This window comes from Myotis yumanensis, unplaced genomic scaffold (assembly GCF_028538775.1).
Source record: "Myotis yumanensis isolate MYYU_CA2020_CCGP unplaced genomic scaffold, mMyoYum1.0.hap1 SCAF_1, whole genome shotgun sequence".
Taxonomy (NCBI): domain Eukaryota; kingdom Metazoa; phylum Chordata; class Mammalia; order Chiroptera; family Vespertilionidae; genus Myotis; species Myotis yumanensis.
In genome coordinates this window covers 210474124-210495265 of record NW_027223752.1, presented here as the reverse complement: position 1 = coordinate 210495265, position 21142 = coordinate 210474124, and the positions used below count along the sequence as shown (strand labels likewise).

Sequence of the window (21142 nt, the reverse complement as noted above, 5' to 3'; positions counted from 1 at the left end):
TTTAAAATTCACTTTATACTTGAAACCAATGAGCCACTACTAAGATAAGCCTTCCTATTTTAGGTGGTATTTTTAACTTTTCTTTCCCTCACGAAATGTTTTCCCTTTCTTCTTGCAGCCAGTTTGGTTGGGGATTGTGCAGTGTTTCAAGTAAAACTGGAGGGAAATGTACAGTGTGCCCACCTGGGAATCTTTCAGTATTAGGAGAAAAGTAATGTCTATTAGATATATGAATCAAAACTTGATGCACATCAAGAGAGATGACACACCTCACTCATTCCGGGAAATTAGTAGTTAGGGAAACATTTTTTAAAAGGTTGGGTTAGAAGATATAATAAAAACATCCATCACCTGATCAATGTAACCACATAAGACGATCTCAAGAAAAGCTGACAAAGGAACCTTCCTATTTATTATTTCTAACAGTAAAATCTCAATTATAGCACAGGTTAAGAAGGCTGGCTTTTCTACGAGCCACAAAACCCAGTAAGGTTTACCAAAACTGTTCTCGGGTCTCCAACTTGCAAACCTCACCCCCATCATCAACTCAGTAACTGCAAGCTAGCAGAACACCACTCATTTTAAAATTAGCTTAGGAGAAAAAAGCACTTAGAAGCTCCATTTGCTTCTCCCCCCAACAACAACAAAAAAATTAAATATACACATATACATATACATATATAAACATATATACATATATATACACACATATACATGTATATTCTGAAAAATACATCCCAAGCTCACGCAGAAAAATGACTTCAGGAATTATTCCTGGCCCCACGCACTTTACTTCGTTAGTAAAGACGACCCGGTGTGTGCGCTGCTCCCAGCTCCCCTGAAACACAGCCTTGCACGAAAGACACACGGACAGACGGGAGGAGGCCAACCCGGCCACATCCAGGAAAAGCCCACCAGTTTGTGAACGGGAACCAGAAACGCACCGCGGCTGAAGAGCTGACGGGACACAGAGCGTGGAAGTCAGCAAACAGAGCGGTGGGGCGGAGACGGGGCAGGACGGCCGGCCCAGGCGCAGGACAGACCCTGTCGCTGCGGGGCCCCGGCTCGTCGAGGTGGGACCTCCGCCTCGCGTCCGGCTGACGGTGGCCACGCCGTCGTCAGCGTGTTTCCCAAGAAAAGCGGGCCAGGTTTGCATGAGATTAACACACACACACACACACAACAGCAACAACGACGAGCGCCAACCAGCCCGAAAACCTGCGCTAACCAAACCGAACTGCAGGTGAGGCGAGCGAGCCCTCCGGCCACAACGTGCAACTTGGGGTCTAGAACGTCAGGAGGCAAAATGAATGAGGGGACGAGCAGAGGGCGGAGAACTGGCGAAAGTTCAGGGTGCATTCAAATTAAGAGAAAAGGTTTTTTCAGTTAATTTAACATTAAGACGGGACTGTGCCTCGCATCCCGAAGAGGAGCGGCAGGAAGGTTTGCCGGGAGAAGACGGGGAGCGAGACAGCCGGCGCGAGGCGGTCCCGCGGCGGGAGCCCAGCCGGCGCCCGCGGAAGTGTGCGGCGCCCCGGGTCCCGCGGGGCCGTGCCGGGCAGCGCTACCTGCGGCCGCGGCGCTCGCGGCTCCTCCGGGGCGGGGGCTGGGGCTGGGGCCGGGGCCCGGCGCGGCGGCGCCCCCCGACCCCGCCTCTCGCCCTCCTCCGGCTCCGCGCAGATGGAGTCCATCTCCTGAGGAGGGGGCCGCAGTGGCCCGTCCTCGGGCTCGGCCCCGGCCACCGGCCACCTGGCGCCAGGAAGCTTCCATCCCTGAAGGGAAAAAAAGAAAGAGTGGCAGGAGCTGGAGCGCAGCGGCGCCCGGGCGCGGGGAAGGGCGGGCGCGGGGGCAGCCGGGGGAGGGGCGGGGACCGGGTGGGAGAAAGTCGCGGCCCTGTCTCTCCCCGAGGGCGAGCGCCCGCTAACCCCGGGCTTCGGAGATGGACCCGAGAGGGAGAGGACCTGGGCAGGGAAATGGAATGTGGGGCAAGGAGCATCCAGCGCCGCAGAGGGGAAGCCGGGGGGAGGGGGAGGGGGAGGAGCGCCTTCTCAGCCTCGGGCGGAGCGCCCAGAGGGGAGAGCTGCGGACTGACCTCGCCGCTCCCGTGGGGAGCCAACTGCGGTAGCGGACCCCAAGGAAGTCTACGTCTCCTTACCGACCGAGTCTGCCCTCAGCGACTACAATTCCCAGAAGCCCACGGCCACGGCCCGTAGAACGCGTGGCATCACTGGCCACTTCCTTATCCGGGAGTGGCGGGGGCGGGGGCGAGGGCGGGGAGGGGGAGGAGAGGGAGTTCGGAGCGCATGCGCTGACTGAACTGGGCCTTCGGAAACTACAATTCCCGGCGTGCTCTGGATCCCAGTCGAAGAGGGCGCCAGGTGGGGAGGTGGGTCGCCCCTGAGAGGTTGTTTACACCAGAAGATACAGCTGCTTAAACCTCCCTGAGTAGCGGGATTCTGTAGGAGTGGCTGTAATTGACCGCCCTCCTTCTTTACTCTGGCCTTGGGGCTTTCAGCTGGCGGAAAACTTTTCTCTTGAACGGAAAAAGTACTTAATTAAAAACTCTTGGGGTCGGGAAGGATGAGGGAGTTTTGCAAAAAGGGCTGGAATGGAGAAAGCACTCTTCTAAATTCCTGAAGCCCTGCAGAAGATAAATCGAACACCTATTATACTAGTGCTTTATAATTGACAATGTGCTTTCCCTGAGCAGGCTGATTTTTACCTTCCGGATAGCTCTGTAAAGTAGATTGTATTAAGGAAAGTAGTTGAGAACCAGGACCTAAATCTTCTGACTTCTCTTAGTTTTCCAATAAGAAATAGATTTCAAAATTGGTGTGGCCCTAACCGGTTTGGCTCAGTGGATAGAGCGTTGGCCTTCGGACTGAAGGATCCCAGGTTCAATTCTGGTCAAGGGCATGTACCTTGGTTTCGGGGCACATGCCCAGTGGGGAGTGTGCAGGAGGCAGCTGGTCGATGTTTCTCTCTCATTGATGTTTCTAGCTCTCTATCCCTCTCCCTTCCTCTCTGTAAAAAATCAATAAAATATATTTAGATGTTGCCCTAGCCGGTTTGGCTCACTGGATAGAGCATCGGCCTGGGGACTGAAGGGTCCCAGGTTCGTTTCCGGTCAAGGGCATGTACCTTGGTTGCAGGCACATCCCCAGTAGGCGGTGTGCAGGAGGCAGCTGATCGATGCTTCTCTCTCATCGATGTTTCTAACTCTCTACCCCTCTCCCTTCTTTGCTGTAAAATCAATAAAATATATATTTAAATAAAATAAAATAAATTGGTGTGGAAGAGGGGTGTCTGTCTGAGATTGACAAATATATTGATTGCTTGGGACCACACAATCCTTATACAACCCTTTAACTTAACTAATCCCTCTACATTACTAATTATATCTAATACTTAATAGCATTTATTAAGTGCAATTCTCCAAGGGCAAATTACTCTCTCTGTGTCTCAGTGTTCTCAGCTGTAAAACAGGGAAAATGTGTGTATATATGTAAAAACTAAAAATATATACATTTATGATTTGTGTGATTTATTATATGTTTAATACACCTCAATTTTTAAAAAAATTCTAAAAGTATAGAAAAATAATATATCTAAATACTTTTATTGTGCTGCCATTTAAAAAGTGTGATTTAATTGTATTTATTTGTCCAGTAGGGGCCCAGTGCACAAATTCGTGCACCTTGAAAGGAATTGTGGGCCCCACTAACAGTTCCGGGTGCCTCCTGTCCTGAGGCACGAGGACCTACGCGGGACTGCCCCTGGCACTGCCTGACGGGCGAGTTCCCGACAGTCCGGCTGGGGTCCGTCAGGCGGACCACGTTTGCAGGAGCTGGGAGGTTGGTTACAAGGCGTTCGAGTCCCCGCGGGTAGGGTGGCGGGATGGGTTCTCACCTCCCTGCTCAGGCTCGAACGGGGCAGCCCGGTGCGCGCTGTGGCGGAGGAAAGCCCCCCCCACCCCCCACCCCCCCCCCCCCCCCCGGGTATTTGTGTCTGCGCCGCCATCATCCCAGATGATGGGTCAGGATACACGCTCACGCTTGTGGTCGACAGGTCATAGGGGTCGCTCCCAGTCAATGGGTCGTAGGGGTCGCAGGGACCGAAGGCGGCAGAGCTGAGCGGGAGTCGAAGCCGACATCAGAGCGGGAGCCATGGGCAGCGAAACCGGCGGCACCAGGATGACGAAGGGCGATGGAGGCAGCAGCGAAGCCAGGAGCGCAGGTCGGATTCAGAGGAAGACCAGTGGCAGCAGCGAGGAAGACAGAGCTGGAGCCCACAACCACCTCTGCTGGAAGCCGGTCCATCCTTGCTGCTTGACACAGTCGCTGCAGGAAAGAAACATCTGCACAGCATATGTTTCAAGAGACCTGGCATATATAGCATACTGTTCTTAATATGTTTGCTCCCCTTCTTGGCGCTATGCGTTTTAACCAAGGTCACCTCTCCGAGAAAGGTTATTTCCCCAGGTAGGGATTTTTCCCTGAAATTAGGGAGGGGATAAAATCCTTTAACTAAATGCCAGGCGGGTAGTTAATCACTTTAACTATCAACAATCACCCTTAAGCTACATAATCTTTACTCCCTGGAATGGAGATAACCTTTGGAATAGAAACTGACAGGAGTAATATCAACTGGTATAAATACAGATGTAACAAGACAAAAAAAAACCAGAACTTGGCTGGAGATCCTGGCTAGGCTGCTGATCAACTGAACGCTGTCTCCATGTCATTCCTTCTTCACCGACTCCGTCCACACCTTTGGGAACCCCTGGACCTGCTGGGGTTGGACCGCAGCACACCTCAGTTGCGCTCACAGGACCAGTCCTCTCAGTCTGACTCAGGCAATGAGCGGCAGTGGCAGCACCGGGGCCGCCGGGCCCGCCGCCGGAGGACCCGCTCTTGCTCCTCCTCATCCAGCTCTGCATCCCCAGATCACTCCCAGAGCTCGAGGGAGGTGGCTGCTGCCCTGAGCCAACAACAGAACTTGCAGGAGCGGCTGTGGCTACGTGAGGAGCGGAAGCAACAGGAGGAGCTGATGAAGGCCTTCGAGACGCCTGAGGAGAAGCGGGCCCAGCACCTGGCCAAGAAAGAGACCAAGGAGAGGAAAAAGCAGGAGAAGATGGGCTGGGGCGAGGAATACATGGGCTATACCAACACCGACAACCCCTTCGGCGACAGCAACCTCCTGGGCACCTTCATATGGAACAAGGCCCTGGAGAATAAGGGGATCAGCCACCTGGAGGAGAAAGAGCTGAAGGAACGGAACAAGAGGATCCAGGAGGACAACTGGCTGGAGCTGCAGAAGGTGAAGCAGCTCCGGTTGGAGCGGGAACGGGAAAAGGCCATGCGTGAGCAGGAGCTGGAGATGCTGCAGTGGGAGAAGGAAGCGGAGCACTTCAAGACATGGGAGGAACAGGAGGACAACTTCCACCTCCAGCAGGCCAAGCTTCGCTCCAAGATTCGAATCCGGGATGGACGGGACAAGCCCATCGACCTGCTGGCCAAGTACATCAGTGCCGAGGACGATGACCTGGCTGTGGAGATGCACGAGCCTTACACTTTCCTCAATGGCCTCACGGTGGCTGACATGGAGGACCTGCTGGAGGATATCCAGGTGTACATGGAACTGGAGCAGGACAAGAATGTGGACTTCTGGCGGGACGTGACCATCATCACGGAGGATGAGATCTCTAAGCTCCGCAAGCTGGAGGCCTCTGGCAAGGGCCCAGGCGAGCGACCAGAGGGCATTAACACCTCGGTCAGCTCCGATGTGCAGTTGGTCTTCAAAGAGAAGACGTACAGTCAGCTGCAGGTCATCTTCCAGGGTATGGAGGGCAAGATCCGGGCCGGGGGCCCCAACCTGGACATGGGATACTGGGAGAGCCTCCTGCAACAGCTGCGTGCCCACGTGGCGCGTGCCAGGCTTCGCGAGCAGCACCAGGACGTGCTCCGGCAGAAGCTCTACAAGCTGAAACAGGAGCAGGGCGTGGAGAGTGAGTCGCTATTCCCCATCCTCAAGCAGGAGCCCCCGTCTCCTGGCCACAGCCTGGAGCCTGAGGACCAGGCCCTGACCCCCCCCCCCAGGGCCCTCCTTGGAGGGTGGCCCCATGGAGCCTGAGGCAGGGGAGGCCACACCGGCAGAGGGTGAAGCAGAGGGGGAGGCCGTGCTCATGGAGAAGGACCTGATCCAGCAGAGCCTGGATGACTATGACGCCAGCAAGTACAGCCCCCGGCTGCTCACAGCCCATGAACTGCCACTGGACGCCCACATGCTGTCGCGGCAGCAGCTCCAGGTCACAAGCAATGCAAGTGAGAGTGCGGAGGACATCTTCTATCGGCGGGCCAAAGAGGGTATGGGCCAGGACGAAGCACAGTTCAGCGTGGAGATGCCCCTGACGGGCAAAGCCTACCTGTGGGCTGACAAGTACCGGCCTCGCAAACCACGCTTCTTCAACCGTGTGCACACGGGCTTCGAGTGGAACAAGTACAACCAGACACATTACGACTTTGACAACCCACCACCCAAGATCGTGCAGGGCTACAAGTTCAACATCTTCTACCCCGACCTCATCGACAAGCGCTCCACCCCCGAGTACTTCCTGGAGGCCTGCCCAGACAACAAGGACTTCGCCACCCTGCGCTTCCACGCCGGGCCGCCCTACGAGGACATCGCCTTCAAGATGGTCAACCGTGAGTGGGAATACTCCCATCGCCATGGCTTTCGTTGCCAGTTCTCGAATGGCATCTTCCAGCTCTGGTTCCACTTCAAGCGCTACCGTTACCGGCGGTGATGGCCCTGCGTTTCCCCGACCACCTGACAGGAGTGTTAGGCTGGCAGCCTTCCCTGGCTGGTTCACAGCTCACCTCCAGCTCACTTTCCCTGTGTGAACAGCAAGTCACGGTGGAACTGCCTCAGAGGCTTGAGGGGAGGACGGGATGGCTGGCCCAGGATTCTGACATGCAGGAGGGGCTGCTGGGGGGACTCTTTGAGTCCAGGGAACCCAGCAAGTGTCAACCACCCTCCCTGTCCACATGGGCAGAGTGATGCCCAAGTCCCATCTTAGACAAGCCCTGCAGTGCAGGCCTGGCAGGGGTGGGGGGTGCGGGGAGGACAGCATGGGGCCCAGACATGGGGTACCGAGCTTTTGAGGAAATCCAAGTTCAGAGCTTTGATGGGCCCTTGGACATAGCCAGCTGTTGCAGGGCCCCCACTCCTGGCCCTTTCCCAGCAGCCTCCCTCAGTGCCCACACCATGAAAACTGACTCCCAAGGCCTCCTGCTCACACTGGCACCCTCAGTCATCACTGACAGTTCACTGACACCTGCATCCCCATTCCATGCACTTGCTATCACTTTCACTGTAGACCAGGGTGCCACACCTGTGCCTAGGCCCCCATTCTCTCTGCAAGCCCCGCCCCCCACAGGATCCTGATCACCTACACTTGAGAGGGAATGCAGAACAGCTGTGGCCAGAATATACCAGCAAACTTGTCTGCTACCCAGTGGGCTGAACCACACATCCAATAGGATCTGAACCTTAGCCTTGGAAAGGTGGATTTCTCCAAATTTGTCTTGCCTTGGGTACTCACCATAGAATACCACATATAGTTTCCCAATTTCTTATCAGAGCTTAGTAATTCTTTATATTAAACTTAACCCACTATATGGTTTCCATTCCTGATTATATCCAGATTGATATAGGCAGTGTACACATTTTATATTAGTTTTTCTTGAAATACTAGCTATGACCAACCAAACTGGATGCAGAGGGGAAAAAAGGAAAAGTGGTAAGAAGGAAATAAAGTATATAAAAAGGTAATCAAGTTGATTTTCCTAGTCAGATGGAGGGGACTGACCCCCCTTTTTTTTTCTTTAGAGAACTTATTGCCCCTTTTTTTCAATACTCAAAATTGAATGATATAAATAGTATTGTATATTGTAAATTTCATAAAAATAAAAATAAAGTATTTTTCTTTAAAATGGGCTGTCAGCCCTGGCCAGTTTGGCTCAGTGGATAGAGTGTCGGCCTGCGGACTGAAGGGTCCTAGGTTCGATTTTGGTCAGGGGCGTGTACCTTGGTTGCGGGCACGTCCCCAATGGGAAGTGTGCAGGAGGCAGCTGATCAGTGTTTTTCTCTCATCGATGTTTCTGGCTCTCTGTCCCTCTCCCTTCCTCTCTGTGAAAAAATCAATAAAATATATATATTTTAAAAAAATAAAATAAAATGGGCTGTCATTTTATTTTTTTCTAGGAAAACCTTCATAACACAGGAAATATCATCCAAACATCTATTCATATTCAATGTGAGTTTTTTTCCAATATTCAGTTAAATAATCTATCTAATAATCACTAATCAAGTCTAGCAAATATCTAATACTGTCAGGCCCTGGTCATGCAAACTCAGAAATCAGATGGGTTCACTGTAAGTACCAGAATAGGAATGGGGAGGTTCATGAAGATGCTGAGAACTGAGAATATTATTTTTTAACATTTTTAATTGATTTTAGAGAGGAGGTTGAGAGGGAGAGAGAGATAGAAACATCAATGATGAGAGCAAATTATTGATTGGCTGCCTCCTGCATGTCCCCTACTGGGGATCAAGCCCGCAACTTGAGCATGTGCCCGACTGGGAATCAAACTGTGACCTCCTGGTTCATAGGTTGACACTCAACCACTGAACCACGCTGGCTGGACATGAGAATATTATTAAGGACAGAGTAGATCTGAATGGGATGGAAGGAAGCATTCTGAGTGGTAGGGACAGCATGAGCCACGGTTTAGAAGTGCAAATAAACATGGCCTGTGTTTGAACCAGAAAGGAAAAAAGTCTGTCGAATACCAAAGGTGATTAATAAGGCAGAGCAAAGATATAAATAGGGTTGGAGAGAACCTTGAAAACAGAAATAAAAACTGTGGTCTCAATTTGACATTAAGTAATCACTATGGGATTCAAGAGAAGGGTGATGACGTCATGAAAGATTTTTCAAGAAAACTAATGTAGAAATGCTAATAAAATTTGAGCCAGAAAAGGCATTGTGGGAGAATGGCTACATAGAATTAGAATTATAGTTGATATGACCCTCAGTTTACAAACTCAAACGTGTAAATAATCATATTTCAGTAACCATAACCTTGTAATCAACTTAGTTTGAACTCTGACTTTTTCTTTATCCTTAGGATTGGTTGGGAAACTCATGAATTTATTAATTTATTCAACAAAGATTTATAAATCCCTATGATGTCCCAAGTACTTTCTAGGCACTAGACATAGAGCAATTAATGAAATGATGCCATAGTGGCAAAACCTAAGGTTTAAAGTAATTAGTGCCAGTGTGCTGTTTGGGGCATGAGATTCTCAGGGACTGGGAGCTCCAGGCCCGAGAGCTCCAGGTCTGGGATCCAACCTTCCCATTGCTCTACTTAACTTGTTTCCTTGGAGGAGCTGCTATAGACCTGAGGTGCTGCTCTGGAGCACTCAAGAAACCAACAGATTTATTTCCTCCTCCCAGCCCAGACTTAAAGTCTAGCAGAAATCCTGGTTCTGAGTAAACTCCATACACCTTGTAAAATATTCTTGCCTTCATCTGTGATCTTGTAGAAGAATCCCTATTTCTCTGAATGTGTTGAAAGAAAATCCTCTAAAAACTAGAATCTCAACCTACCAGGTATAGTGGGATTGACATTCTGTTGAGAGAGAGAGAGCAGCTGGGAGCAGGATAACTCATTAGTATGTTATGGTCTCAAGAAATAACAGGCAGCCACTCTAACTAAGCTGTTTCTACTTAGTGACAGCACTGTGAGGAGTTATTGTCTTGATGTTTTGTATGAAGAGACTTCCAGAACCTCCACTCTTGTGTTCCTTCCCCTTATAATATGATTTTCCTCATCTCTGCCTAGGCTAAAGTGAATTCTTTCCTCTCCTAGGCAATTCTACTTACCAGCCTCTGAAAGTGTGCAATTGCCAGTAGTAGTCCATTAATTAATCATGAAATCAATTTAGTACTTTGCAACAGGCATTTTTTTTGAAAGAACTAAAATAGAATAGATAAAAGAGAACGTCCCTGAGTGCACTGCATGTTCCAAGGGTATTTTTTTCTGAAACGTTTGTTATATCTGTGTGCTTTCTGGATCACAATACAAAATGCATTTTTTATGGGTCACTTATTATGGGTCATAATCAAGAAAATTTGAACAGACCAGCAACAGTTACCCTCATTATTGCATCTGTCCTCTCTCTGCTTCAAAATATTTTTTCTCTTCTTTCCAAACTCTGCTGAATATTCACTTCTGAGAATCATTTGTTCCCCAGTGTAAACAGTCTTCCTGGAGTTTCTGCACCATGTTATCTGTTGTCTGTCCTAAAACTCTAGCAAACAGTCGGGAAAGTCCAATCAGTAAAGCAAGTGCAGGGGCTAATGGATCGCTGTTTATCTCACTTTGGCTTTAGGACTTCATGAACTTGAAGATGTTCTTTTTCTCTTACTCATCAAAGATAGGTCTGGGAGTTTTCATCTTCAGAGGGAATCTGATAGATGAGTATCAGACAATGTGGTGAATTAGTCAGTGTTATGTCACTCCATTCTCCTGGTAATCAACTAGGTTTCTTTGTTGTTGCTCTTGTTATTTGTTTGTTTTTAAGCATATTTCTCTCAGCCTTTGCCTTTCTGGACTGGAGTCCCATGCTCTCTCCCCACTTCCATTTATTCACATGTCACCTTTTATTCATTCTCTGCACTCCAGCCACCTCTAATACAATATATTCAGGGTTCACTAAACAGAAGTGCATATAATTTTTAAATTCAGATGCCCCATGACTTTCTGTAAAGACAAGAAAATATTTCTTCTTGAAACTTCGTAATGAAATCCAGCCTTTTTGTGATCTTCTTGTAATTCCTCACTGAGAACATAACAAGCTACAAAACTCCTCCTCTAGGTCTTTACTGCATTTTATTGCTTAGAGCAAATCATTTTAAAATTACAATTTGAAAACATACAATCTGATTTAAAAATGGGCAGAGGAGATAAATAGGCATTTTTCCAAAGAAGACATACTGATGGCCAACGGGTACATGAAAAAGTGCTCAACATCACTAATCATCAGTTTGAAATATAAATCAAACTACAATGAAATATCACCTCATACCTGTTAGAGTGGCTATTCTCCAAAAGATAAGAAATAAGTATTGGAGAGGATGTGGAGAAAAAGGAATCCTTGTGCATTGTTGGTGGTAGAGTAAATTGGTGCAAGCACTATGGAAAACTGTATGGACATTCCTCAAAAAATTAAAAATAAAACCACCATGTGTTCTAGCAATTCCACTTCTGGGTATTTATCTGAGAAAAAAAAATGAAAAGACGAATTTGAAAAGATATATGGATGCGCCCCCCCTCCCCCAATATTCATTGCAGCATTATTTGCAATAGCCAAAACATGGCAACATCCTAATGGTCCATTGATGGATAACTGGATAAAGACGGTGTTCCATATATGATGGGATTTTATATATATGTGTGTGTGTGTGTGTGTGTGTGTATATATATATATATATACACTAATAAAAGAGAAAAATGGTAATTAGCGTACGACTGCTACCCTTTTCATTGGCTAATCAGTGAGTATATGCAAATTAACTGACAACCAAGATGGCGGCCGGCAGCCATGCACTAAAGCGAAAAGGGAGGCTTGCTTGCTCCAGTGACTGGAGGACTCCAACGTTCCTCGCCTGCCGCTGCCGGCCTCTGACCTGGCAGTTTGAAACATTGTAACAAATATAGAAGCTAAACAAAACCCCAGAAACCAGCTTTCAGCCACCAGGATCTCAGAGCTGGAGTTATACATTGTTTCGATTATAGAACGCAAACAAACCAGATACCAGCTTTCAGCAGCCGAGGCCTCAGAGCTAGAGCCAGAGCTAAAGCTGGCCCAGAATAAAAAAAAGAAAAAGAAAAAAAGGAGCGGTTGGGAGCTTCAGTCAATCCCCAGCCTGAAAGCAGCCCTCAGCCCCTCACCCAGACTGGCCAGGCACCCCAGTGGGGACCCCCACCCTGAAGGGTGTATGACCAGCTGCAAACAGCCATCATCCCCTCATCCAGGCTGGCCAGGCACCCCAGTGGGGTCCCCCACCCTGATCCAGGACACCCTTCAGGGCAAACCAGCCGGCCCCCACCCGTGCACCAGGCCTCTATTGTATATAGTAAAAGGGTAATATGCCTCCCAGCACCAGGATCAGCGGAGCCGCGAGGCCTCTTGGCACCAGATCAGTGTGACAGGGGGCAGCGCCCAAACCCCCTGATCGCCCTGCGACTGTGTGTGTGACAGGGTGAGGCATCCCAACCCCCTGATCGGCCCTGCTCTGTGTGTGACAGGGTGCGGCACCCCACCCCCCCACACATAGGCCCTGCTCTGTGTGTGACAGGGTAGAGCCATAACCTCCCCATCGGCCCTGCCCTGAATATGACAGTGGCGGCGCCCCAAACCCCTGATTGGCCCTGCTCTGTGGGTGATAGAGGGCGGCACCCCAACCCCCTGATCTGCCCTGCTCTGTGTGTGACAGGGGGCGGTGCCCTAACTCCCCTATCGGCCCTACTCTGTGAGTGACAGGGGGGAGCTCCTCCACCCCCTGATCGGCCCTGCTCTGTGCATGACAGGGGGAGCTCCCCAACCCGCTGATGGGCCCTGTCCTGTGCATGACAGGGGACAGCGCCCAACCCCCTGACTGGCCCTGCTCGGTGCGTGACAGGGGGTGGCGCCGCAACCTCCCCATTGACCCTGCCTTGAGTGTAACAGGGGGCGGTGCCCCAACCCCCCAATCGGCCCTACCCTGAGCGTGACTGAGGGTGGCATCGCAACCTCCCAATCCGCCCTGCTCTGTGCATGACAGGGGGCGGCGCCCCAATTCCCCTATCAGCCCTGCTCTGAGCCCGACCAGGGGCTGCACCTAGGGATTGGGCCTGCCCTCTGCCACCCAGGAGCAGGCCTAAGCAAGCAGGTCGTTATCTCCCGAGGGGTCCCAGACTGCGAGAGGGCACAGGCCAGGCTGAGGGACCCCACCTTCCCCCCTGAGTGCACAAATTTTTGTGCACCGGGCCTCTAGTATATATATAAAAGCCTAAGCGACCGAACGACTGATCGACTGGTTGCTATGATGCACACTGACCACCAGGGGGAAGATGCTCAATGCAGGAGCTGCCCTCTGGTGATCAGTGCACTCCCACAGCCAACCTCCCGCAGCTAGCCAACCTCCCAGGTTCCCTCCTCCCGGACAATCCTGATCTCTGGCCAGGCCAAGGGACCCCACCCATGCAAGAATTTGTGCACTGAGCCTCTAGTTGTCTTAATAAAGAATGAAATCTTAATAAAGAATGACATCAATAGAATTTGAAGGGATTATATTAAGTTAAATAAGTCAGACAAAAAAAGAGAAATACCCCAACATCTCACTTATATGTGGAATTTAAAAAAGAAAACAAAACAAAAAAACTTCCAAACTCATGAATATAGAGAAGAGCTGTAAAGAAGCAATGCTTTCTGTTTAATGTGGAGACCAGGGGAGCAGGTCCCCCTCTCAAGGTAAAAAATAGTCTAGGTCACTACTGTTAAATTGAGACTTAGTACCAAAATCTAAATAAAGGAAAGAAAATCTAAATAAAAGAATAGAAATGCCATATGAAAGAAAAGGTTCCCCGCCTGCCGCTGCCGGCCTCTGACCTGGCAGTTTGAAACATTGTAACAAATATAGAAGCTAAACAAAACCCCAGAAACCAGCTTTCAGCCACCAGGATCTCAGAGCTGGAGTTATACATTGTTTCGATTATAGAACGCAAACAAACCAGATACCAGCTTTCAGCAGCCGAGGCCTCAGAGCTAGAGCCAGAGCTAAAGCTGGCCCAGAATAAAAAAAAGAAAAAGAAAAAAAGGAGCGGTTGGGAGCTTCAGTCAATCCCCAGCCTGAAAGCAGCCCTCAGCCCCTCACCCAGACTGGCCAGGCACCCCAGTGGGTGGCCTGGAAAGAAAAGGAAATCCATTATTTCAGTTCTGTAAAAAACAACTCTCATTTTTCTATCACCAACAAGTCTTATTTCAATCCATGAATTTCAAACACTCAATTATTTTAAACATAAAAATAAAAGGAATATAATCAAAGCAAATTATGTTAATTTATTGTGGTACATTTCTTTGATAAGTTTATTTATTTTGTGCTCTTTGAGTATCTTGATATTACATTGTTATGCCCAGATTTCAAGATTCCCAAGAAACCACATCAGGGAGCCATCCAATCCAATGTAAAAGCATAAGAATCTGTATTTCAAGCTAACTTGAGCTCTCCATCCACCAGACTTACCGACACATCGGCTAGCCAAGTGGCCAAGAGAGAGCCAACCCCGCCCAGAGACCGGTTATATGGGGGGGGGTCGGAGTTAGGGGAGGAGAAAGGACTGTGCTCTGCCGATTGGCTAGGCGCAAGCCGGGTCCTGTTACACAGGATGTGGTCGCACTTCCCTTGATTGTCATTGATTAGTTTAAAATCCCGGGCGTGGCCAGCAGAGGCCTGGGCTTCCGGGAAGAAGGCCGCACGTGGCCCCAACATGGAGGATACAGGCAAGATGGAGGGCATAGCCCTCGCCCTTTCATTCCCCCCTTTGTCTTGGAACTTCCGGCTCAATCATGAGATGGACTGCTTTTCCATTCCACCGTTGCTAGAGGCCCATACTGGACATATCTTAACAAATGGTCTGGTGGAAGGGAAAGAAACCATTTTAGCTTTAACAACTTCTATTGAAATAGGATTTTTCTTCTTAAAATTCCTCCATGGCTATCAAAAAGCCAAATCAAGATTAATTTATCTACTGTCCTGATGTTTGCATAAACACAACAAGAATGGTAACTGACTACCTTTGCTGGAATCTCATGGTTGAATCTTAATGTGCCCCGTAGGGCCAGGAAGCCACGCCACCCAGCTGCCATCAGGCCCGCCTGCAGTATCTGCTGAGTTAGGTGAATCCCTCACCTGTAGCAACTCCACCTGAGCCCACGCTCCAGGCTTTAAGGCCCATCTCAGTAGCCCTCCTACCTGTTGCGGTCCAGAGTGTGTGGGGGTTCCGCAGGAACGTAGAGGCATCCCTACTGCTCCCCTTCTACTCTTACCAACCGCCAGTGATGGTAGGGCATCGGCCTGACACTCCAGCGCCAGCCATCTTCAGGGCTTCCAAGCAGGATACCAGGCTTTCTTCGTGGCATTCTTACTGGCTTCAAGTCTTTAGAGCTCAGACAGGGCTCTTTAAAACATGATACTCCAGTCAAAGTTTTCCGTTAATAAAACCACTATTAGGAACCGGTCTTATTGAATCTATGCAAAGAAATGTATTGCCATGTTAGCATTGCCAAATTTCGGAGGAATTACATAAGAAAAAAGACATACTGATCTACTCTAAGATTTTCTGACTTTCCTTGCCAATTCCTTTTAATTGTTGGCATTAAACTTTCTTTCTATGCATAACCATGCCTCAGACCTTCTACTCTAAACAGGCTTTTTTCAGACTACCCCTGACATGGGCATGGTCACAAAGGCCTGCAAGCAGTACACAGGCTGCCTATCTTTACAGATTTCAAGGCCCATTGTCTTCCTTCACAGGCAGGGGGAAGGGCCCATTAAGTCTCTGCCTTGAGGAACTGTGAGCCCCATCCTTAAATGTCCCAATCAGACTAGAATTCCAAAATCCCAACCCAGCACAGAACATCACATAGAAAATCAAAGTTCCCAGTAAACAACAGAGATGCTTATAAACATCAAATAAACATTTACACTTACACCTTTTCAGTGAACAAGTATTTTTACAGCCTTGGGCTCTTGAGCAGATAACAGGGACACTGCCCAAGTCCCCTGATGGGGGCCTAACAGGAACAGATGTGGGGGTCTTCCCTTTCCCACATCCCAGGACAGGATTCTTGACCTATGTCTTATTCAGATAGAAACGGTTTTTATCACAAACAAACAAACAAATCCAAAACCAAGAAAATCAAGGCCAGAAGTACCCTCTGATGTTTTAGGGGTACCAAGGAAGGAGAAGTTAGGCAGTGTCCAGCCCTTCTCACAATCCACCACCAGTGACCAGTTCCAGCTTACTGGCCTATCATCCATTTAACATTTCTTTCCTCCCATCACACCAAAGCCATGCTTTCCAGTTAAAACTTTTAGCCTTAATTTTTAGGTGACATGTAAATAATTAACATTCCTCAGATTAACAATACATTCAGATTTAACAAGGATACATATTTAAGCAATAAGGACAGATCAATTTACAGAAACCAGTTTCTACCTGAAATAATCGTACTTTAGAAATTAGATTACTGCTATCAGTCCCTCTTAAAGACTTTGTCATAACCTTTGATTGTCCTTAGTTTAAGAAAAGCAGGGTTTTCTAGATTTAAGAGATTAGCTTAAAAATAAATCCTCGAAGCAAGCACGCTTGCAGCCCCATAAAACTCCGCCTTAAAGCTCCACCCCTGAGTAAATCAGAGGGCGGGGCCTTTGCTGTTTCAAGATGGCGGCCCCCAGGGGAGCGGCAAACCATGCGACCAACATGGCGGCTGCCAAGGCTTGGAGCCCAAAATGGTGGCTGTACCAATAAGCAAAGGCATTTAGTTACCACAATAACACAATTTTTCCCAATTCAATCCGAACATTTCTTTGTCAGGTTCATCCCTGCCATTTTTAAGGCCAAAACAGTCTCGGATTTTTATTCTGTACACAGCAAAAGATCAGGTTCAGCTCAAAACTAGGCGCACTCGTTTTTAAACTGGCCTTTTCCCTTTACACGTGCACAGAAATCCCGGATGCATTTTAAAACTTTTACATTTCTAGCTGGGGCGATCTCCATGGGAAGAGGCCAGCTCGCATCCAGAGCCGCCGCCGCCCCCGGCCTCCCGGGTGTCCGGCCCTCAGGCTCCGCGGGGGACCTTCCCCCGGACCCGACGCCAACGGGGGCCTCGCTGCTCCCGCCTCCCGTGAGCAACGCGCCGGCCCCGCCCCCCGCGCTCCACCTGGCTCCACTCACTCGCCACAAGCCAGGGGCCAACGCCGGCCAATGCAGGCCGCCGCCGCCGCCAGGCTCCGCGAACGAGCTTGTCCGCGCCCGGCCCGAGCCCCCAGGGCCGCCCCCCGAAGGCGCGCCGCCGCTCATGGCGCCGAGCGCAGGCCCAAGCTGCGGGGCTCGGGCTGCCTGGGCTGCCGCCGCCTCTCCCGGCCTCCGGCCTCTTCCAGGCTGCGCCGCTCGGGCTCCAGCTCCGGCCCAGCACCCACCGCCGACTGGGCCGGAGGCCGAGCCCCCAGGGCCGCCGCCGCAGCCGAGCCGCCTGGGCCCGCGGCGCAGCCGGGCTCCGGGGCGAGGGCTGTGGTCACCGCGCACTGCGCTCCCACACGCCTGCCCCCCGACTGCAGAGCAAGCGGCTCCTGCGGCCCCAGGCACAGTGATCCCTGCTCACCTTCCCTGCCTGGGAGACGCGCGGGCGGGCGGGGACCCCTCCACTGCCTTTACACTCACATACTTTCACCAGACATTCATTTAGAGTTTAAACAATCCATTCAATTCCTAACAACTTCCCAATTTCTGAGGGAGCTCTAAAGCCTCCCGCAATCTCCTTGAACTGATCAATCACAATACCCAAAGGAGCAGTCTGAGTCCATTCCATAACGTCCGTCCAGTAAGTCCACAAAACAAAACCGAAAAAAACACAAACATAAACAACAAATGGGCCTGAAAATACAGTCTTCCAAACTCGATGGAAGTGAAAACCGAAGCGGGAGCGAACCGCCTGTAAACCGAAAACAATGGCTGCTCGCCACCCAGTGGCTGCAGACCAACCAGCGGGTGCGACCCGCCCGTCTCAGATTTTGGTTTCTACAGACCTTCCGCTTTTTCGGAAGCAAAATTACACCCCTACAGATACAGATGGAGGATCGAGGCGTCCCCCGACTCCTCCCGCCCTTTGATCCCCATGTGCGTCCACGATCAATGTGGGCGATACAGATTTCAGAAGTGAGCTCACACAGAACAGATAAAGCACACAGAACAGAATACAGACACTTACCGCGGCCACGCAGATTCTACGAATTGGGGGAGTCCCTACATGGTCTTGAGAACCCCGGGCGAGCCCCCAAATGTTATGCCCAAATTTCAAGATTCCCAAGAAACCACATCAGGGAGCCATCCAATCCGATGCAAAAGCATAAGAATCTGTATTTCAAGCTAACTTGAGCTCTCCATCCACCAGACTTACCGACACATCGGCTAGCCAAGTGGCCAAGAGAGAGCCAACCCCGCCCAGAGACCGGTTATATAGGGGGGGGTCGGAGTAAGGGGAGGAGAAAGGACTGTGCTCTGCCTATTGGCTAGGCGCAAGCCGGGTCCTGTTACACAGGATGTGGTCGCACTTCCCTTGATTGTCATTGATTAGTTTAAAATCCCGGGCGTGGCCAGCAGAGGCCTGGGCTTCCGGGAAGAAGGCCGCACGTGGCCCCAACATGGAGGATACAGGCAAGATGGAGGGCATAGCCCTCGCCCTTTCAACATCAGGATGGAGCAGGAAACACCTGTAATATAGATTAATTGTCAGTATTTTATTTTACTTTATTTTTTTTTTCAAACTAAAGAACTGGGGAGAGTGACTTATTACATTTAAAAATTATTGGAAAAAGTTACATTTCATAATGCAGGTGCTCTGGGTGGCTCATCTGTCACTCTTTCTGCTAAGTGTAATCCAAGAGGCCACTGGGGGGACATCTGGAACACCATGGACTTTGGTGCCACCAGGATACCTGTGCTGCTCCGTATCATGAATCGTTGTGACAAACCCAAGAAACAGGCTCCCTAATCTCTGAAGAACTAACTCAAGTAGCTTCTTGGACCAAGTCCAACTAGCTGAAGTTCAGCACAGATAAAACAAAAAAGAACCTAACTGAAAGGAAGAGAAACTGGGAATCTGACAAGTAATCTAATATCAAGTCTTTTTTTAGGGCCCCATTGTCAGGCTGGTGAGTAATTTTGTGGTAAATAGCCATTTACAGAATCCCAGAGGAATGCATTGGTGAAAAATGCATTCTTATACCTGGAATTCATCAGGAAAACAAGATCCAGACATGAAATGTAATTCCAAAAAATATTGTCTTCAGTTTACTCAATATGCACTCTGACTGGCTTCAAGTGGAAACATACAGATAACAGGCATGTTATCACCAAGTAAAACCTCACAAAGCATGCAACTTGGGCTGTGTAGAAAGCAATCAAGTACAATCTCTTAGGGAAGTAAAGACTGCAAGGGTCAGAAGTCCAGCCTTTGCCACTAAACTGTGTGAATTTAGACTTAGCTCCTCTACTTCTCTTTTTTTCTTCTTCTTCTTTTGAAAAGTTCAAATATAGCAAAGATTATAGAAAGATTATAAATATTTTGAGTGGTCAGATTATTATGACCACCTGACGTTTGTAGGCAAATTAGCTGTACACTGCATCGTATGGGATATGGAAGCTGAAGGCCTGTTCGAACCTTTGCTGTCTGCAGTTACCAAGATAAAATGTCTCCAATTCGCACAGGAACACAAGGATTGGACAGCTGAGCATTGGAAAAAAAAGTCATGTGGTCTGATGAATCACGTTTCCAGTTGCATCATGCAGATGGCAAAGTGAGAATTTGGCGGAAACAGCATGAAAGCATGCACCCCACATGCATGAGTACAACCCTTCAAGCTGGTGGGGGCAGTGTTATGGTTTGGGGCATGTTTTCCTGGCATGATTTGGGCCCTTTAATTCGTGTGGAACAACGTCTGAATAGCACAACATACCTAAGTATCATTGCTGATCAGATTCATCCTATCATGTTGATGGCGTATCCCAATGGAGATGGCTTCTTCCAACAAGACAATGCGCCATGCCACGGTGCTTGTATTGTGCAGGAGTGGTTTCAAGAACATGAGGGAGACTTTACCTTGCTTAGGTGGCCCCCACAATCACCAGATCTCAATCCAATTGAGCATTTGTGGGATGAAGTTAAAAGAGCCACCAGGCAGCTGGTTCCACAACCATCAAATCTCACAGAACTGGACAGTGCTATTCATCAGGCATGGTGTCAGATTCCTCGCATCACCTTTCAACATCTCGTGAAGTCAATGCCAAGAAGAATCACCACAGTATTGAAGGCAAAAGGTGGCCCAACGAAGTACTGATGGGGTGATCATAATAATCTGGCCAGTCAGTGTATATTTTACTTAGGTTTATCCAATCTTAACATTTGGATTCATTTTTTTCAGATTGTTTTAAAAGATATAAAACAGCACAGACAGTTAAAGTCCTATGAATTTCTCACCCTCCATCCCATCCCATTCTCTCCATTTCCCCATAGAAGTAACTATTAATCTGATTTTTGCTGTCAACCATTCCCACGACTGTTATTAAACCTCTAGATCATAGGTACGGATCCATAAACACTATTTAGCATTGTGTTGTGTGTTTGTAAATTTTGTATAGATGATATTTATATGTTCATACAAGAGTCAGCACTAATGAAAGGGTTAAGAGCAGGCACCCTGGAGCCTCACTGTCTAGGTTCAAATAGTGGTTATGTCACTTCCTTCCTGTGGGTCTTGGGCAGATTACGTAACCTCTCTGTGCCTCCATTTCCCTATTTATTAAACAAGGAACATAAAGGAACCTACCGTGTAAGTTGTCATGAAGATTAGATTATTGACATCTGGGGAGTACTTGGAACAGTAACTGGTACATACTAAGCACTATATAAGTGTTATCTGCGACTATTTAAATGTTTTTATAGCATTCGTTATATGAATGTATTCCAATTGATATATCTAACCTTCCTTTAAAAAATGTTGTATCCTCAATTGAGGAGGATATGTTTATTGATTTGAGAGAGAAGGAGAGAGAGAGAGAGAGAGAATAAAGACATGAGAAAAGATGAGTTGCCCCCATACTGCCCTGACCAGGCATTGAACCTGCAACCTAGGTATGTGCCCTGACTGGAATCAAACCTGCAACATTTTTGGTATACGCACGATGCTCCAACCAACTGAGCTGCCTGGCCAGGTCTATATCTAATTTCTTTTTGATGAACATTTAGGTTG

At 48.9% G+C, this 21142-nt stretch overlaps 2 protein-coding genes across 3 annotated transcripts in view; one reads left to right on the top strand and one right to left on the bottom strand.

Annotated features, from left to right (window-relative positions):
* Positions 1-2163, bottom strand: part of NFXL1 (nuclear transcription factor, X-box binding like 1) — a 39949-nt gene extending 37786 nt beyond the window's left edge. For both annotated transcript variants that reach the window (XM_070397068.1, XM_070397071.1), the window contains exons 1-2: positions 2093-2163; positions 1569-1772 (exon numbers count right to left, since the gene is read on the bottom strand). In XM_070397068.1, coding sequence (XP_070253169.1) covers positions 1569-1770 — 202 coding nt within the window. In that variant the 5' untranslated portion in view covers positions 1771-1772; positions 2093-2163. The remainder of the gene's footprint in view (positions 1-1568; positions 1773-2092) is intronic.
* Positions 2164-4031: 1868 nt separating this feature from the next.
* On the top strand, positions 4032-6805 carry LOC139007276 (splicing factor Cactin-like). The gene is given in 4 exon segments (XM_070410573.1): positions 4032-4095; positions 4128-4302; positions 4809-6084; positions 6086-6805. Coding segments are annotated over 4 exon segments (2235 nt in total).
* Positions 6806-21142: the final 14337 nt, after the last annotated feature.